This window comes from Centruroides vittatus, unplaced genomic scaffold, assembly GCF_030686945.1.
Source record: "Centruroides vittatus isolate TY-2023 unplaced genomic scaffold, ASM3068694v2 contig_880, whole genome shotgun sequence".
Lineage (NCBI taxonomy): Eukaryota > Metazoa > Arthropoda > Arachnida > Scorpiones > Buthidae > Centruroides > Centruroides vittatus.
The window spans coordinates 1,231,159-1,251,579 of record NW_027122572.1 but is presented as its reverse complement, the minus strand read 5'-3'; the positions used below and the strand labels follow the sequence as shown (position 1 = coordinate 1,251,579).

General features: G+C 26.5%; 1 protein-coding gene across 2 annotated transcripts in view; it reads right to left on the bottom strand.

Annotated features, from left to right (window-relative positions):
• Positions 1-3,198: 3,198 nt before the first annotated feature.
• Positions 3,199-20,421, bottom strand: part of nwk (nervous wreck) — a 275,370-nt gene continuing 258,147 nt past the window's right edge. The window contains exons 37-38 of one of the 2 annotated variants that reach the window (XM_067280044.1): positions 19,740-20,268; positions 3,199-3,309 (exon numbers count right to left, since the gene is read on the bottom strand). In XM_067280044.1, the coding sequence (XP_067136145.1) occupies positions 19,771-20,268 (498 nt within the window). In that variant the 3' untranslated portion in view covers positions 3,199-3,309; positions 19,740-19,770. Of the gene's footprint in view, positions 3,310-18,689; positions 20,269-20,421 lie in introns of those variants that run through there. The other variant, XM_067280045.1, reaches the window with a different exon arrangement.

Genomic DNA, 20,421 nt, shown 5'->3' with positions numbered 1-20,421 from the left:
GAAGGCCGCCATATTAATAATAAACAAACTATAACGATCTGATCAATCTTTATTCACTGAATAGAGATTGATCAGATCGTTCGTTTGTATACACGATTTGAACGATCAGAGCAATATTGGATCAGCTTGATTACAAAAGTATATGTAGCCTAGGCAGGCCCGTCTTTGGTACCTGCGAGGCCCTAGGCCAAGAAAAGTTTGGAAGCCTCCTTAAGGAATTCGCAATGGAGGGTTAATGTTCATAAATTTTTTCAATTAGCTTTCTCTGCTAAATATATTGTTATATTTATGTTCAATAAAATTTATCAAACATATCTTTTGATTGTTTACTGTTTATAATAATTTTATTACTTGTTGCTCTATTCAAGTTTGCATATTTTCGAGGTCTCGAATGTTAGGAGGCCCCTGGGCCAGGCCCGGTAGGCCTAAAGACGGGCCTGACCTAAGATGGTTTGGATCGAATAAGGCTATTCTATAGATTACTCTCCATGGAATTTCGGGACTTTGAGTATATAACTGAACTCAGGAGACCGAGACGAGTTCAACGATACCCTACTTTTGGACCAGAAACGAAAAATAAGAAAGTTATCATATTTCCGATTTCTTGCCTTTCACAATGCATTCTACGCCATTTTAGAGTTAGTTTACCACTAGGTGGCGTTTGACTGTTTGTGCTCTCGACGGATTCCTTCTTAAGGGGAGCCGCCGGCAGGCCGCCCAGTGTTTAACGTCACTAGTTATTAGCGAAGTTGAGGTCGAAGTTTTAAACGCGAAAACGTGTACAGTACGTCGGACGTTCGGCGCCACTTTCCTGTAAGCCTAGAAATTTGACAATGGCGTTTGGAAAGTCAGTGGAATCATGCTCGACATTCCACACGCCATTGTCAAACTTCTAGGCTTATAGGAAAGCGGCGCTGAACGTCCGACGTTCCACCTTAATATGTGGCTCTAATTCGCTATAGAAAACACGACACAATATAAAGACAAAAAATAGATTTTAATTAGGAAAAGATTTTTAGGAAATTTTCTAGTGTTCTTTCTCTTTTTCGTTTGGAGGATGCCAGGGCCTCTTGATACGCCAGTGATAAGAAAGCACAATAAATTTTTCTGTCATATTCAAAAGGTATTCCGGAAGCAAATTGGATTCTTTGTACTATTCAAGGAGAAGCTTGACCAAAAAAATACCTGCGAACTTGAAAAAGGTGCTCAATGAAATGGTCAAAATTGTCAACTTTGTAAATAGGCTATGCCTATGAATGCAATGAAGTCACAGAAGTTCCCGGGCTCTCGCGAGTTAAAGTATTCACATATATAATGGAGATGCGTAATGAGCTTGTTTTTCTGTTCAGATCATTCTTTTGAGTACGGCAATTTTCTTGTAGACTCAATTTGGATCCAAAGCAGTGGCATGCTGAGAATGGACTAGGGAGACTAAATTAGTACCATCTAAATATTATTTTTAATGCATTTGTATTTGAAACCTTTCATTTGATAAATATATATATTTTTCGTGTATTTTTACCATCCCGCCTCCCCTCTTTTACTCTTCACGAGCCAACCTGAACACCTCTCAGGGCTCTTTTAGTTGATTGGTCAACATCAACAAGACTAGGTGTTCCTTTCACATTGTTGTGTTTTGTGTGCGTCCAGGCGTTCTGTAATAAGAGATTTTTAGTTTCCAGTGCTTATTGAAAACAACATTGCTTTAGTGATTTTTGCTTTATTATTATTATAAAACACTTAAAAGTTTTCATCTAAAATGTAAATCTACTTAAAAGACGGTATATGTGATTAGAAAGTTTTGAGTTCAACATTCGTTAGAAGCAGCAGGTCTCTTGCATCTATCGTCACAGCAGAATGAAGACAATAAACGATTTCCGTGCTGTATTCTAGATCGCCTGCTTTAAACGTCGTATGGACCCTTAAGTTTCCAAGAAAAAAAAATCCAGCAACGAGTTGCTTAACTTTCTCGGCAACATTTAAAACTGTCCGTGATGCCATCTATGATACTTTATTTTACAAATTTTTTATATTTTTAAAAATATAAAAAAATTGCTATAAAAAGCTTAATTTTCAGTATAGGGATGAGTTTTATAAAAAAAATTGTAATAACGAGCTAAATAATAAATGCTAATAACGAGTAAAATCGTCATTAAGTTCGACATACTAGAGATAGCACAAATGACTGCCCTCTATCTCCCCACTCTCTCAAAATTTAATAGTATCGATCTACCTAATACACAAACCTCCCTGCAAGATTTCAGAAGTTTTCGACAAAAAACACAGGAATTATAAAGTTTCAAATTGGGTGAACAAAATTGTCCCCCCTACACTAACATCCATACATACAGAAAAAACCCCGAATTTTTTGCATTTCTCGACGTTTCAAGGTCTCCTAAATCCAAAAATATAAAAATCTTAGAAATCATTTCTTGACCGATTGACATACTTTCCCTCTGTTATATAAAACAGACCGGGAAAGTAGAATTACTGTAATGTGCCAACTATGTACTGTACCTATCATGAATGTAAGCAGACATATAACAATGGTGACCATTTTGTCGATGTAAAGGTGTATTTGATTTCAATTAAAAAATGGCTGACAGTTATTTACATATCCAAAATATGTCAAAGAATACAAAAAAAAAAAAAAAATTATTATTATTATTACAAATCCATTGTTTCATGATCACCAGCGAGAAATCAAACATAATCTTCATTTACAGAGATGATCTTTTATTTGAGACTATGCCTCTGCCAAAAGTGTAAATTGGTTAATAAACAAACTTTTGAAGACAATTTCTTTATTCTATTCTTCGATATTTTTGTAACAAGTGTTGTACCTGATTATGTGCATAACAATAAATTATGGAAATCAATTCTATTCACTTAAGGCACTTCTACATGATCACATTGGATTTTCATTGCTCTTCAGTGACAATCCGAGATGCATGTATAGAATAATCTACAATCTACACAAGTGTTACTCCAGGATTTGTATTTAAGTCCAAGGACACTTGTCTAGAGGATTGAGAACCACTGATCTAAAGGAATGGTTAGCTTAAAGCTGCAGTCATCTGGAAAAGTTTTATATTGTAATTGAAACATTGTTTCAATTAAAGAAAGTATATATTCTTGTACAAGTTTTGTCTTAATTAATTTTAATATTAGAAGTTGGTAAATGAAAATCAGTCAAGATATGAAAACATTCAATAAATTTTATTGTAACATATACATGCTTTTGTTTTGCAGTGTCAGAGTAATTACTATACAGGGACATTGTACATTTTTTCATCAATTCATACATTCCTGAAATGAAAATTTCATAATATTGATATTCAACTATGCAAATAATTGTATTTACAATACACAAAATTACATGAAGTAGACAAATATCAATTAACATCTGAACAAATATTAATTTAAAAAATATTTTCATACTAATAATAAAGTTATCAGTTATTCATTAATTACATTTATTGGTGACTGTTTCAAACACACTATAAAATCTGATTCTTACTATCTAATAGTTATTAAATCCTGTACGATGTTTTGTTCTAATTGCATAATTATATTAAGAAACATATATAAATTAGTTATGCAACGAATATTCGGTTACTATTCGGCCGAATACCGAATACCTAAAAACAGGAGTAAGAAATAACAAAAACACAGTAAATTAATCATTTTGGTAACTTTTATTAATGCTGAACATACATTTCAAGTTCGAGAAAGCGCAATTTTTTGCTTATTTATCTAAAAGATCAAAGGAAAAGTAATATTACTAAGTGATTTTTTTAAGAGATCAAAAAAAAAATAACAAATCAAATGAAAACTATCTACTTATTATGTAGTTTAGTCATCTATATATTCGTATATAAAAGAACAAGTCTTGATAGCATAATTAACGCAGAGCCAAAACTACTGGTGCTAGAAACTTAAAAATTTGAGGGTGTTCTTTTCGTAAAGTTTAGGCGTGCTAAGAAAAGATTTCCCATTTTACAATTACGTGACTCATAGCCTGGTGATAACGGAGAAAAGAGACAGCTAGGACGTCGGTATAAGTCACAGTTATGATTTCACAGATTCGAGACAGCTTGGTAGCCTGAACGGTCCCAGGCTTTCGCCCGTGCACGCTAAGTGACTTTCATTACAAGCATTTAGCTTTCCGAAGTCTACGAGAACAATTATTTGGCATTGACAGCCGCGAATTTTGCGCCAATAATCTGCCTCGACTTGTTCGATTATGTTATCAACTCAATTTCATATTTATTTACACATTTTCACTTTGCAGCCATTCTCTGTTCTTTTTACGTTATTTACACGTGTACGTCATTTCATTGTTATCCACATTTGATATCATTTATCACATACTGCCATGACGCTGTCTGTCCGCTACAACTGTCAAGAATTAACGCGATTGGCGAAGTGTAGTGACAGCGGGCCAATAGAGAGCAGGGTCCTTACCATAATGCGGTTTGCGCGCCAATTTTCGTACGTGCGTTAATCAAACCGAATATTCGGTATTCGGCCTCAGGCCGAATATACTATTCGTTGCAACATTAATATAAATCTAATCAATATAGATTAATTGATGATGCGACTCAATAAGAGTAAATTAAATAACATTTGTGCAATATGACACATATTCGTAAATAAATATCTTACAATTAAATACTGAACAAAGATTTTAAATTATTAATATTATATATAAATTATTAATATTACTCTCAAAATTACTGTTTTCCAGTAAAATGAATAATTTAGTTTTAACATATTTTTCAAGTCAAATTTATTATCATTATTTTTAAAGTTATTAGTGGAAGCATTGGATTACAAAGGCACATGGTGCATGTATTCAATGCAAAATTATATTTTTTATATTAAATTATATTAAATTATTTTTTGGTTAAAATTTTCTATTTGAAATACTTATTAACTATTAATTTAATTATAACTACAAAAATGTCAATTTTAGAATCATATACATAATTAAAAAGTGATGCACGTTTACAAATATTTTACTACTATTGTTATTTTTTACTAATTCAAAAGAAAACTTTTCATTTTTTCCAGAGCTTCTTCATTCTTCTAAAAAAGCTTCAAGAAAAAATGAAATATTTGATTTTATAGGTATTATTAATATGATATTTCAGATAATTTTGTGTCATTTTATAATATTGACAAAGTCAATTCATACATAAATGTACTGTACATAATGTGAGTAAATCGTACACAGATTAAGTCAATAATTAACAGAAATTATCACAAATATTAATATTTACATGCCTTCCTCAAAACAAATCCTTACTGCTTTAATCTATTACATTTTACTTATAAAATAGAAAAAGTAATTATTCTACTCTATAAAAAGAGCACTAGAGAAAATTTGAACCACTTATTCACTATGGATTATGAGATGACCAGAACTGGACTTTTTCTCAATGAGATATATCTATGATTTATAACAATATCCACATTATCACCTTGATAATGTTTAGATTTTAAATAATAATTAAAAAATTACATTTTATCATTTTAATTAATAATAAAAAATTTGAAAGAAATATTTCAAGTGAACAATATATTCAGGCAAAAGTGTAAAGTTTTGGTCCATCTCAATTATACAATAATTTTTTTGTTTTTTAATGAGAGTAGAGATAAAACTATAAATATTTCTACTCCTTTCTGATATTTTTAAAATTAAAATTAAAAAATTTTCATATAATTTCTCAATTAAAATTTTAAAATAACTAGTAATGATAAAATGAAATCAATATAATCAATGACAGAGTAACTAATTGATAGTTTATATACATTATCAATAATGAGTTAATTCTCTTCAGATAAAATGGAGAACACATGTAATTATGATCACTTTTCTTTAAAAACATTTACTTTTTAAATTCAGGACAAACAGGAAACATGATGTATAGCTATTATGAGATGGTGATAAAATATCTATGAACAAATAAAGTAATAAGTAAAATGTATTTATTCATCTCTGGGAATGAAAAGAAAAATCACATTTCCCTAGAATTCAATTGAAGAACAGATAAATGAAAAGTAAAAATGTTTAAAACATGAAAGTAGAAAAGTTTTCTGCACTTCTGTTCAGAATGTCTGTAACATCTAGTCTTTTGTAAGTAGTGAGAAATGTTCAAAAGTAAAATAATGAAAACTAGTTTAATTTTTTTCTGTCAAATTAGAAAAAAATTACATCTAAGAAATTTTGAAAAATGTCTTAGATATAATAGAAAATATATTGTCCCCTACAAAATAATTTGGATATATTCTATTTATCTATGTATATCAGAATAATTAATGATAGAAATCTGTACTTATTTGCATTTTATTACATTTTTGTACTTAATATGTATTTTATGTAATTATAACATTTTCATATTTCTTTCGTGCCAGTAAAATTTGCAAAATTACATCTTTTTATATTCATTCTAAGTGTAATGATAACAATTTTAACTGAGCTTTATTGCAGTTTCTGCTATAAATATTAAAATGGCTTTAAAATTATTGTCTACTGATAACCTTTTGTACATTATATAACCTTTGTTTTTTTGCTAATGTAAGAATTATATTGTGTTGAAAGAAAAACAATAAAATTAATATATTTACATAAATTACAAAGAAATTACAGCCATACATCATCAGTATCTGAACTCCTTGTATTCAGAGTTCTGATGTACCAAATAACATTATTATTCATTTCAATAGCCTAACTAAAATAATCTCAGTATTACAAATTATTTGTTTCAGTGGCATTATATCTGTTTGAATGCAGCACAGTTTAGTAATTTTTATCAAAAAAGTTCAGTGCAATATCATGAAATTATTCGTAACAGTTTATTACCTTATTATCATTGTTGTTCTCTTTTCATTTACTAATAGTTTAAATTTATATTAAAACCAGCATGGTTACAACATTTTATTACTGTCTATTACATATTGACTTTCTGTCTGGTGCAATGTAAAACCAATAGAGAGCACAATGTGTCAAAATGATCATTTTTTAAAATTTTTTATCATTACTATTGTTAAAAAACCAATAATAAAATACAGATTAGTGAAGTATATATGATAATTTGTTATAGTTTTTCCACGTAAAAATAAAAAGCTACTACAACAAGTATAAAAATGATTTATCTATAGTTTTCATATTATACAAATTTTCTGTGTTTAATGATATTCATTATGCTTCAGTACATTTATATTGAATGTAGTACAAAAGACTTATAATATGCACAATAAACAAATTACCTTTTTGCATTTTATTAGTAGCTTTTTGTTTAATGGTAAATTATAGTCATTACATCCTTTCTTTTTTTTACTTGTTTTAAATTTAGTGTTATCCCTTTATTCAATTATTAGCTTGTATTGCTTGTAATATGATACTAATTTCTAAATGATAAAATTGATTTCACAGGATTTTCATTCTAAGTAGTAGTTAATCTAAGTACTATTTCTTGAATTCACTGTACTTATCCCCCAAAAAATCAGATTATATTTTAAATTTTCAGTACTGTATACAGCAGGAAGAGGTACAATATATCAAAATGATTAAAAAAAATTGCTATATACCAGTGATTCTCAATCTTTTTTTTGTCACGGTACACTTTTAATAATTTACAAATTTGGCAGCACACACAGTTTCTTCGGTAAGTACCGCAGGACAACTGGTGACGTCATAACAATGATTTTTAAACACAGTTATTTAGGTTATATTTTCTAAATGTCTTGGTAACTACCCGCAGTTACCGGTAACACCGATTACAATTTCCAAATGCACTCTAGGAAGGTAGAACCGATTAAACTACTTGTCTGACGTCACTTATGTATGGATATTTGCAGTGGTGGCACACTTAAAAAATCTTGCGGCACAGTGGTTGAGAATCACTGCTATATACTTTGAAGGTTTTTTAAAATTGTAAGAATAAGTCATCATCAGGAATCAGAGAAATGAAGCTACTGAAAAGTAGACATGGATGCAATTTTGTTATAAAATGACAATTCAAAATGTGCATGGTGTATCAAATTGATCAAATATGCCCAATAGAAGGTTAAAGAAAATGCAGTTTATATACAGTTCTTATATGGGGCACTACACAAACTTATTCATTGCATTACTGTTTACAAACACATCCTTTAAAGGCCTTATTAAATGTTTCTTAGTAAGGCAATTGGAGTTGTAGTGTTTAACATCATGCTAAAATCATGACTGATAGGTAAAGGTTTGACAGTATTTTAGTGTCATTTGGTGATTGAGTTATTTGAATGAATGGGAACAAGTTATAATTTTTCCTTAGGAAATAATGGAAAACTTTTTGATATCTGAATTCCTGTTGTTTGAATAATTTTCAGGAATGCTATAAATTCAGATAACAGGATATGGTTTTAATTGAAATCCACAAGACACAGTGAAGGTAATAAAATTTTAATACTTCTATGAATATTTAAAAAATAATTATATGATAAATTACTTTTGAATAACAGATTTTTATTAGCCTTACTATAACTGAAAATAGAATTTTACTTAATTCAAATGCAAATTAAAAGCACTGCACCCTATTCTTACTACTAAAAAATATTTTAATGGCAATAGAATACTTGATTATATTATTAAAAATTAAAGTAGATAGCAAAAGTTTATATTTAATGATAAACTTTTGTTATCTAACAAATTTCATGTTTGAAAATTATCTGAAAGTTTTTTAATTAGAGTATAGCATGCTCTCACTGAACATTGTCAATAGGTTCTTGAAAACTGTAGTGTTAAATGAAACAACATATAACAAAACCAAATTGACCACAGGCTAAATAATATAAACAATTTGATTAATAGGATTGTGGTTGCAACCTTTGGCATTTATTTCCCATTTCATAGAACCAATTTTACCATTTACAAAGAAAATTCAAGAACAATAAATGATTTCAAATGTAATTATATCTTTCCTCAATGACATTATAATGAAATGACATTAAGTGAGAACTTGCTGTATTATGTTTTTAATTTGCAATTAAATAGTAAAAATTACACATTCATGAAAATATGTCTTTTCATTCCACTAATCAAAATACCATTGCAAGTTAGAATGTAAAAGCAGGTTTACCTGTTTGATATTAAACTCCCTCTGAATTTTTCTTTGATATAAGCCATTCTTAAATAACATGCATAGTACAGTGAATAAGTCCTTAGGTTAATTGCTGTGTTGACTGCTACAATAAGTAGCTTTTCAAACTAGTTGATACAATAAATCAGAAATATTTTTTTCAATTTTGGACCAATATATTTTTGCCATATTACTGTATTACATTCAAATACCAATATGTCTACATAACAGTATCATTGCATTTAACATATATGTAGCCTATTATAGTAGTATGATATAATTATTAATATATGTTCATTTAAAAACATAGTAATAATTTATACCATATTTTCTTTTCTGACAATTTTCTGTTGACCAATAGCCAATGGTTTGCAGATTGTGCTATTCTGTGACCACCACTTTGAATAATGTTGGTATACGATTTTGGCACACACTTATAATATTTGGTGACAAGTTAATTCTATGTTTGATTTATTGGGTTGTTCAGAAAGTTTGTAGCGATTTTTGATAACTGACAGTTGAGACTGATTGATGCGAAAATGATTAGAATTATACAAATCAATGAGTATTACGATAAATGATCTTGAGATGCATTGTTACAAAAAACACCATTAAGATTATTCAAATATTACAGTCAAACCTGTTTTTGCGTGGGGGATAGGGACCGCATAAAAAAAGTCTCATGTAGAAAATAACTCGAAACCGTACGAAATAACTAGGAATTGCTTTTTTAACTCCTTGGGCCTTTTTCTGCAACACCTAATGGGGAAAAAATCCTCTAAGAATTTTAATTTTTATATTAATTAATTATTTCCACTTAAATACGAATCTAACATTAAAAAGTTAAAAATAATCCTTAAATAATGATTTTATTTGATAAATATAGCAGCAGGAAGTGTTATTTCATTTAACAAGGCGTGAAATTTTACACCTGCAGTCTAAAGCTGGAGGGGAGCTAACTTACTGCATCTGTTCAAATATAACATAATATTTATGGTTTTTATGCTATTAAAATAAGAGGGGACCGAAATAAACATATGAGAAAAAAATTTTTCTGAATAAAAAATGAAAAAACCTGCTGATGTCATAGAAAACAACCAATAGAGTTTTTAAAAATTTTACAGGAGTCAATTATGTTCCAATTTGATTGAAATTTTCATATACCACACAAAAAAAATCGCACAAAACAAATCGCACAGAAAAAGACCGCACAAAAACAGGTTTGACTGTATTTAATTTGTCTTATTGCAAAAATGGATGCGAACAACATGCACTTTCAACACTTGTTTCTTTTTTACTTTTTTTATCATAAAGGCAAAAATGCTGTACAAACAGCATAAGAAATATGTGATGTTTATGGTGGGGGTGCTGTAGCAGAATCAACTGTTCGAAAGTGGTTTGTTAGATTTAAAGCATGTAATTTTAGTCTTTAAGATACTCCCCATTCAGGAAGACTTCCCATAATTGAAGAGGACCAGATCAAAGTATTATTGGATGAAAACCCTCATTATACAACTCAAGAGATTGCAGACATAGTGAAGTCATCAAACAGTACTGTATTTCAACATCTAAAGAAGCTCGGATACGTGAAACATTACGACATTTAGATACCTCACAACTTAACTAAAAAAAACTTACTAGATCGCATCTCCATTTGTGATTCTCTTGAAAAAAGAAATGAAAACGACCCTTTTCTGAAGCGTTTAGTGACAGGTGATGAAAAGTGGATCATTTATAACAACAGCCGAAAACGATCATGGGGTAAGAAAAATGAATCACCATTAAAAACTCCAAAAGCCGGTCTTCATCCAAAGAAGGTCATGCTCATCGTCTGGTGGGAGTGGAAAGGAATCCTGTACTATGAGCTGTTTGTACAGAATCAAACAATTGATTCTGATAAGTATTGTCCCAATTGGACAAACTGAACATGACAATTAAAAAAAATGTCTGGAACTGGCCAATAGAAAAGGCATGGTTTTTCACCAAGATAATACCAGACTGTACCGTCTTTATAAACACGTCAAAAATGATTGGAACTAGGCTAGGATGTTTTACCCCACTCCCCATACTCATTCAACCTTGCCCCGTCGGACTACCATTTGTTCCATTCTCTGCAGAATTCTCTTCATGATAAAAACTTTGATACTTTGGAAGCTTGCAAAAACTATGTGGATCAGTTTTTTGCAGGAAAAACTGGAAAGTTCTACGAAGAGGGTATCATGGAGCTCCCTTGTAGGTGGCAACACATCATTAAAAACAATACCACACATGTAATAGAGTAAAAGTATATTTTTAGTTTAAAACAATTTTTTTATTTCTCTTAAAAATCGCTATGAACTTTCCAAACAAACTAATATATTCAAATTTATATTAAATATTCAATTGCTAATTTTTGCACTTGAGTTTGAGTTTGTAGTTTGAAGCTTAAAGGAAAATATATATCCTGTTTTGGTGAATGAAAAACTATCCTTGCTAGAACAATGAGCTAATATTAAATTTTCAAATACAAATCTGCAACAGAAACCTTGCATTGTTAAAATTATTATAAATGATGCTTCTTATACTATATATATATGTGTTTTAATGGCATCACTACTACAAAAAAAGGTTCTCATAAAAATAAAATGAAGTGTTATTCATTAATGATAGTGTCTTTAAAAAATATTAAGAAAACACAATAAATTCAAGGGCATGCATACTAGTACAGCTGGAAGATTAACTCTCCATTTGGAAAGAATTGAAAAATGAAATAAAAAAAATAACATATCAGTATTTATTTTATACATGTTCAGTTCCTCCTTAGGTTGTTTTTTTGTGTTACTTTATATAATAATATTGTAAAAATAAATAAACTGTTATAAAAATTTATACTTTTTAAATAAAAATCCCACCTTTTCAGTCTTGTGCATGGGCCTGATGAATTGTATAGGAAAGTCATTCAGATAGTTGTACAGCATAACTGCACAGAACTCTGAATTTCTCATGGAAGCTGCCATACAATCTTGAAACAGGATCTGAATAAGTTGCAAATACTATAGCACTTCATTCTATGGTTGTCTCTTAATCTCATTGTTTCCTTTACTGATAATGGTATATATCTTTCTTAAAAACCTCAAATCATCAGTAACAATGCAAACACTGGTAACTGAATATATATCAAAGAAAACTACAGTAACTAGATTTGCTGCCAAAAATTAAACTTTTGTACTAAAGCTCTATATTTATAGCATTATAGAGAATTAAGTGCAGAACTTATTGACTGTACCATGTATAACTTGGTATATAATGTATAATTACTTTAACAAAACTATGAATTTTAGAAAAAGATATTATTTCAATTAATCTTGCATTATATTTTAATCTGCCTTATATAATACTATTAATGTTTTGTGGCTAATATTATTCATATTAACATTAAGTTTTTCAAAGCTGTAACACAGTTCAACCTTGAATAAATATTATTGTTATCAGATTACATTATATAGTAGTTTCTGGCTTTATGGTGTTAAAATAATGAATGTATTTGGTTAAAATAAATTTCTTTTTGGTTTTAACAGAAATTTTCAAAATACACCTATATTGTTTTTATAAAAATTTAATAGTTAACAGTTTATCTATAATCTGCAATTTAATTATGATTTTTAATCAGTTTTTTTGATGAAAAATACATTCTTATGAACAAAGCAATGAAAAAAACCAAATCTTAAATATAATTTATAATGCATTTCATAATAAAAACAAACATTAATTTATCATCTTTTGAAAGATTCTAATAGCAAACTTTTTAATTTCTATTGTTTTAAAATCATATTAAAATACATTATTTAAAAATTACAAAAATTGCTTTTATTTTTATAAATCAGAATTTTCTTTATAATTCAGAATTGAAAACTCTCAATTTAACTTCACATTTCAGAGCAAATTAGATACTAAAAATCTTCATGCATCCAGCAGTTTATTAAAGAAAGAAAAACTGTCTCCAGTTTGCAGTAGACATCTTCAGATTACAAACATATAACATTTTAAAACAATATACAAAAAAAGAGCCATTTATTTATTAAATTTAGAAAATTCTATCATAAAAAAGCCAGAAAAAGCTTTTTATGAATCGTATTTTTCATTTTAATGTATGGAATAAAACTTTTATAATAAAAATACAATAGCAATTATTTTATTATTTCAATATTCTCAGTATATGTTATAATAATGTAACATTACTTTTAGAACATGAACAAAATTCAAATAAATTTTTAAAACATATTTTTAGCTCTTAAATATGCTATTCTGTCATTTGAAGTTTTGTAGATGGACTTTTTTGTCCATCTACAAAACTTCAAGTTCAAAAAATTTTTTAACTATAAAAAAATTCAACATCTATATAAATCAGTTTTTTCAAATTCATTTAAATGTTTAATAATAATAACTTTCAAAATAGAATATGATATCTGAATTCTAAATAGATATAAAAAAAATGGATTTTTAAATTATAAAAATTATTTTATATGAATGCAATAAGTTTTTCAGAAGATAAATTGATCTAAAAAATACTACTTTAAGACTATTTTATATTGGTTGATATTTATTTGATGGTTAGACTTTGATATTACATTATATTAGAATCTACTTCTCAAATAGACAGCAGACCACTTTGTGTTGTATAAATTAATATGCAATTTTTTTTAATACAAATATTATTAAATGAAATTGTCAAAATTATCAAGTTACAATAAATAGTTTTGATTTAATTTTAGAATATTGCTAAAATTAAATCAAAAACATATTGTAAAGCAAATTCCATATATAACATCTGGCATTATCTCAAAACTGGATAATTCCCTGATTAATACATACTTCTAGCAGAGTTTTGCTATTATTGCATCTACAGAATTATAGCTGCCAATATGATTCAAATACAGGCTTGTTCCATTGTGTCCTAATTAAGAGAATATGAAAAATAATAAGGTACTAATATATTAGAAGTAATATTCTTTAACAAATATTAATTGCAAGTGAAGATAATGGAAAGAATATTAAATAAAGTGTTTTAATAAATTATTAATGTAATAATTATCAATACGAATATTTAATCTATTATTTAAAATGAAATGCTGATATAAAAAATTTCAACATAATAATTATGGTAAATGTCTTGTATAATTATAATGAATGGCTTATAATTTGAAGGGATGTGATCTTGTATTTATTAAAGACGGAGTAATTGTTACAATAGGGATGGAATTTTAGAAAAGTTCTTCAAACTGTTATCTCTAAATTGAATAAAAAAGAAAAAATGTCAATGTTCTAAAATAACAAATTTTAGAAAACAGATATATTAATGTAATAATCATATAATATATATTATGTAATAATTAACAATGAGAATAAAATCAGAGGTGCCAGAATAAAGTTCTAAATGCAGCAGCAAAATAATTAAATTATGGATCAATAATTTTGTGCCAATTTTTTATGATTTTATTCAATAATTTTTAATTTTTATATATATTTTTATATATTTATATTATATATATATTATTTATATATGTATAATGAAATAAAATATTCATGTATAAACTATATAAAATCAGATTTGGAACAAGGGGCATTCCTGGAGTGAAAAAGATGTCCTGCACCTGGATAGATGTAGACTGTTCATTAAATGTAAAATTTTGACTAATTAGGGCAAATGATGTTTTTGCACCCTAGCAGCCAATAACCCAGAAACAACCCTGCCTGGAGCTACAAGGGGACTATGAGGTGGCTAACCCCTCAGCTTAGTCAGCAATGCCCATATGCAGTATATATAATATATACTTTCACTTTCATAATATAAACTTAGGTTACTTTTACTTCTTTTTATGCTAGAACTTCACTAATAGGCCTATTGCTAATTCAAAAAAAGAAATATACCATAGTTTTTTAAGTTTCCTCCTCTAGTCTCCAATGATTTATTCCTGACTATGAGATTCTATAAAACTTGAAAACAAATTTAAAATATATAAGAATCTTCCATTATATATTAATAATACCATATACTGAAAATATACTTTATTCATTTCCACAAATAGATATGGAGGCAAAATGTACACTTCTCCCATAAAAATTAGTGTGGGGAAACTGATAACTCTTCCCCAGCTCCAGCACCATTGCTCCAGATACACATATTAAATGTAAAACATTACTTGTCATAAAAATAACTTAAAATAGTGAAAACCAATTGGAATCCACTTTTCTAATTAAACTGCTTTGAATGTGAAATTAAGAACAAGTATGTTATCAGTATTTGTTTAATAGTTACTATGAACTAATCTAATATACAACAGAAATTTCTAGCCTATATTCTGAAAAAATTCACATTTAGAGGAAATAAAATCATGAATAATAATAAATTTAGTAGAAGCCAATTTTATTAACAAACAAATATAAATGTCAACTTATACAAATATTTGTAAGCAAGTATATTTGAGTGTTACTAATTAATTTACTATTTGCAAATTGGAAGAGTTGATTCTATTTTAATAATTTTGACTATTGTATTAGTGACGAAAAATTAAACTAAGATTAATCAAATTCGAAAATATTAAAATTGATAATCTAACGCATAGAAAATTATTATTATTCATTATTTTGTGATTATTATTGAATTTAATATTGTGTGATCTGAATTTATATTGAATATCCTGAACTGTTATTTATAATTAATGGATGAATGATATAATCAATATGATAGTTATCATCATTTTGATAGAAGACATAGTATTACAGATATGCACAGCTATTTTATGACATTGAGATGATCCAATGTTGTTAGCATAATTTTTAAAATTACATAAAATTAACTTTAAGAAGGAAAAAGTACATTTGAGGAAAAAACAAAAAAAAAAAACAAAAAAAAAGTAAAATTTAGATCTAGATCTGATGGAGAATTTGTCATAGTTTTTACACTGCTCAAAACTTAAAGGATTATTGAAATATCAGTCTTGTACTGCAGTGGCATTAATGAACTTCATTTATGTAATATCAATATTCAGATAAACAATGGCAAAACAAAATTTTATAAATTTACTGTAAACTATATAAACAGTTTATTAAATCTTACAAGTATTAAAACAATAGTGCATATAGCCTGAAAAAACAGGATTATTTTAAAAAATTTGTGTTTAACATCATAAATAGATGATAAAATCAGACTGATGGTAGTGAATTTTTTATAATTTAATATCACAACAGTCTCTAAGTATTTGAACAGTCCATGTACATACATAACATTCAGTATAAATGATGGTAACTGTAATATCTTTATATAAACTTGCAACAAATTTGATGACATCATTTCTTGTTTTCACCATTTTGACAGATTTGCAAGGATTTTGAAACACAATTTTATTTTGTCTCCTATTCACATTACTTGTTTTGCCATCTGTATGCACATCTCAGATTATAGTATTGTGATTGATCGAAAAGACAAAACAATATTTTTGCATTCCTCACAAGTTCAAATAAGGATATGAGCAAAATATATTGTACATATTGTAAAAACAAACAAAAACATAATTTTTATAAAAAATTAAAGCTATTTTAAATAAATGATTTAGTAAAAAGAAACGTATTTTAGAAATGGATAGAATTAATTTATTCTATCATTTAATACATAATTTTAATTTAAAAAATCCAATTTTATTAACTTCTTTATTACATCATAAAATATAAATATTTAAATGAGGTAGAAAGATAGCTGATTAATTAAGCTTTACTATGTTTATCTCTTTTGATTCTTTTATATCATTTTTTATAAACTAAGCACTTATTTTTTTTTATCATAACATCAATTATTAAGTACAGTTTTATATTCTAATTATGTTAATATGTTATATGTTTTAAATAAAAGAATTTGTACTTCATTTTTAATTGAAAGTAATAAATAAAATCCATCCTGCTGTTTTTGTCATAATTAAGTGAATTGTGATTTTTTTTTATTTCAGTTTTCAGGTATTTAAAAAATAAGAAATTACCTCATAATTTTCCTATAAATAAAGTAAATACTTGAATCAATCTTACAAAATGTAATTTCCAATGGAATAATTATTAACTTTAAATGGAATGATACAAAAACAATATAATTTAAAAATTTAGTACTTCAAATTTCATGAGGGGAAAAGTTTAATCTCTAAAAAATTGAATCAAAACAACAAATATTTGCCATAAATTACAGTGCAAATGTTAAAATAAATCTGAAACTTACACCAATGTGCTATAACATTATACTCACTCACATTAAACAGTGCCCCAATATGATGTACTGTACAGTACAATACAATTTATTAAAATTTGTGCATTCTTAAAGTTCAAAATTAATCTAAATTACTATATTTGTTTTTAAAGAATAGACTATAATAGACTTACTTTATCATAAAATTTGTTGAAAATATATTGAAAAAGTTAAAATCAAATAATTTAAATTTATGTAATCAATGGAATATAATAAATTTAATTAACTTGAAAAGTCCATCTTATATTGCTTTCAAGTAATCAATATCTATTAAAAAAAATCTGGAAGCAAATCCTCATATATTATTATTATTGTATATTAAACTGCTTTGGATTAAAAATTACAAAAACTATTTTTGAAAGTCATTTCAAACTTTTAAAAATAATTTGTAATTCAGTTGTTATAGAAATAAAAACAAATATTGTATATCAGGTACAAATTAATTTATACTTGAAAAATACATAGTTATTAATGTGTGTTGCTTTTCAAAAATATTATATACAAAAATATGAACAGTTTTTCTTAAATTCAAAAAATTTATTACGGATTAAACAGTTTTGAGACTTTGAAACACCTGTGAATTAAATTTATGAGCATTTTGGTGATGTCAGTAACTTCAGAAAATGTTTAATTTGAAATAATTTTAAGAACTTTGTTAAAGAACTTTGATTTTACATATATTGCAAACAAATTAATTTAAAATAGAAAATATTTTTAAAAATATTCTGGTATTATTTTTAAATTTATATATAAACAGTTTTTAATTGATAATTTATTATTATTGAAAACAAAATTTCAATAGAATTCTGTAATAAATAAGATAATCATAATAATAATTTTATATATATATATCTAATATTTTTAACAATATTTTATTATAAATTATCTTAAGTAAAATTATGTTTTTTATATAGTGTAAATATAAAATCTTCAAAATTTGGTCAATTTGTTTAATATTTGTATTTTAAATGCTTTACTGGAAACAAATGCAATTCTTTATTTAATACTACTATTATTTATAAAATTTTTAACAATACATATATCAAATTTTGTACATGACATAAACAATAAATATGAAATAAATTGTATAAGAAATAATTTATACAGAAAATATTGATATTGTATCACGAAAACTCTATAATAATATGCATTGATATTTGTACAATATTTTTATAACAGTATGTTATATACTGCATTAACATTATTTTTAAAAAAATATAATAATAATTTTCATAATTTAAACATGTAATTATTATATATTTAAAACTGAAAAATCTATTTTAAATGAAAACTGTGTGCTAGTAAAAGAATAAAATAGTTTTTATTAAGTCTGTTTACAATGATTTAAAATAAAAATACATAACTTTTTTTATAATTTAAATCCAAATTAAATTTTAAAATTTTAACATGAAGAATAAAAACATCTATGTTTAAAGTATAACAGAATAATTAATAAATGGTAGATACAATGTATATATATAAATTATATATTAATCATCTTTAAAAGTTTTTAATTAACTGAAATTTATTATTATTTTTTGATATAATCAACCCTTGATTATTGATATTCTGAAAAATCCAGACAATGTTTTTGTAGTAGGCAAATAAGTTCAGAATTTATTGCATAGAGGGATTTAACTTCCTGTTCTAAACTATATTAAAGTGACTTCATTAATTGATCTATCAACTAAATATCATATTTTTCAAATAATTAGCATACAAATAAATCATTAATAAAATTTTTTTGAAACAGTAAAATTAAAGTATTTATAGATCAATTATATTAAATGTAATTATTGGAATTATCTGGATTTTTTAGAACTGAATATGATTTCATTGCATTTGATTTATACATTATTATTAGGGACCATTCATAATTTTGCCTTAACTAGTACAAATTTTTATTTACGTATCTATTTTTCAATTGGATGAATAAAACATTTAAGAAACAAATTTATACTGATTAAAGCAAAATTATGTTTATCTTTTTATTAAAGAAAACAAGAGGTTCATCTTTAAATAACAATATTATCATATTTCTATAATTATTTACATGCTTAATACTTTAATATTTATTGAAATAAAAGCTTTTCATAATGAAAAAGCATTTAAAACTAAAATGATATTGTATAAAAATAAATATCTGTAATAATCTGATTATATTTATAATAAAGCACCTTTCAAAGAAGGAAAATAATTGTTTTAAGTGCTTTTATTTACATTATAAAAATAAAAATAATAATACATACTAGTGTTTATATTACAGAATGTCATTGTGTGTGTATGTGTGTGTATTTGTATAAATTATTTAATTCATTCATAATTAAATGAGAAAAATGGTTACCCACCTATAAAATATACATATTTTAATTATAATGTTTAATCCTCTGAATCTACCTGAGTTATTTCTTCTGATTTTATTGATTTGTCAGAAGTTTCTTTAATATCAGAAGAACAAACTGCTTGACTATCTTCAGTTTTGTCTTCCTTTATGCTACATATATCAGAATTTTCTATTTCCACTTTATTACTTTTTATCATGGATGTTTTTGAATCCTTATCTTTATTTTTATCATCTTTTGGTTTGTCAGCAGCATCTTTATGGCTACCATCTTCATCGGGAATTATACCTTTTTCTGTAATTTTGGGCTTTTCAGTAGGTGATTCAGGTTCTTTCACTGGGCTATCTATATTTCCATTTATTCCTACATCAAAATCTATTTCTTCTGCACTTCGATAAGTACTTTTTGAAAGATCTTCATTTTCTTCAACAGGACTCTCAGGAATATTATCATCATCATTGGCCATGGGTTCATCATCTGGTGCAGTTATTATTATTACTTGTTCTGGAATAACTTCTTCTTTTTCTTTGTTAGACTGAATTTACAATAAAACAAAAACAAATACATATGAATATTGAGAATACAGTAGTAAAATAACAGCATTGAAATCATCAAATATTCAACAACAATTTATTAAAGATTATGACTTTCATATTTGAATGGGAATTAGATAAATTATATTTGATAA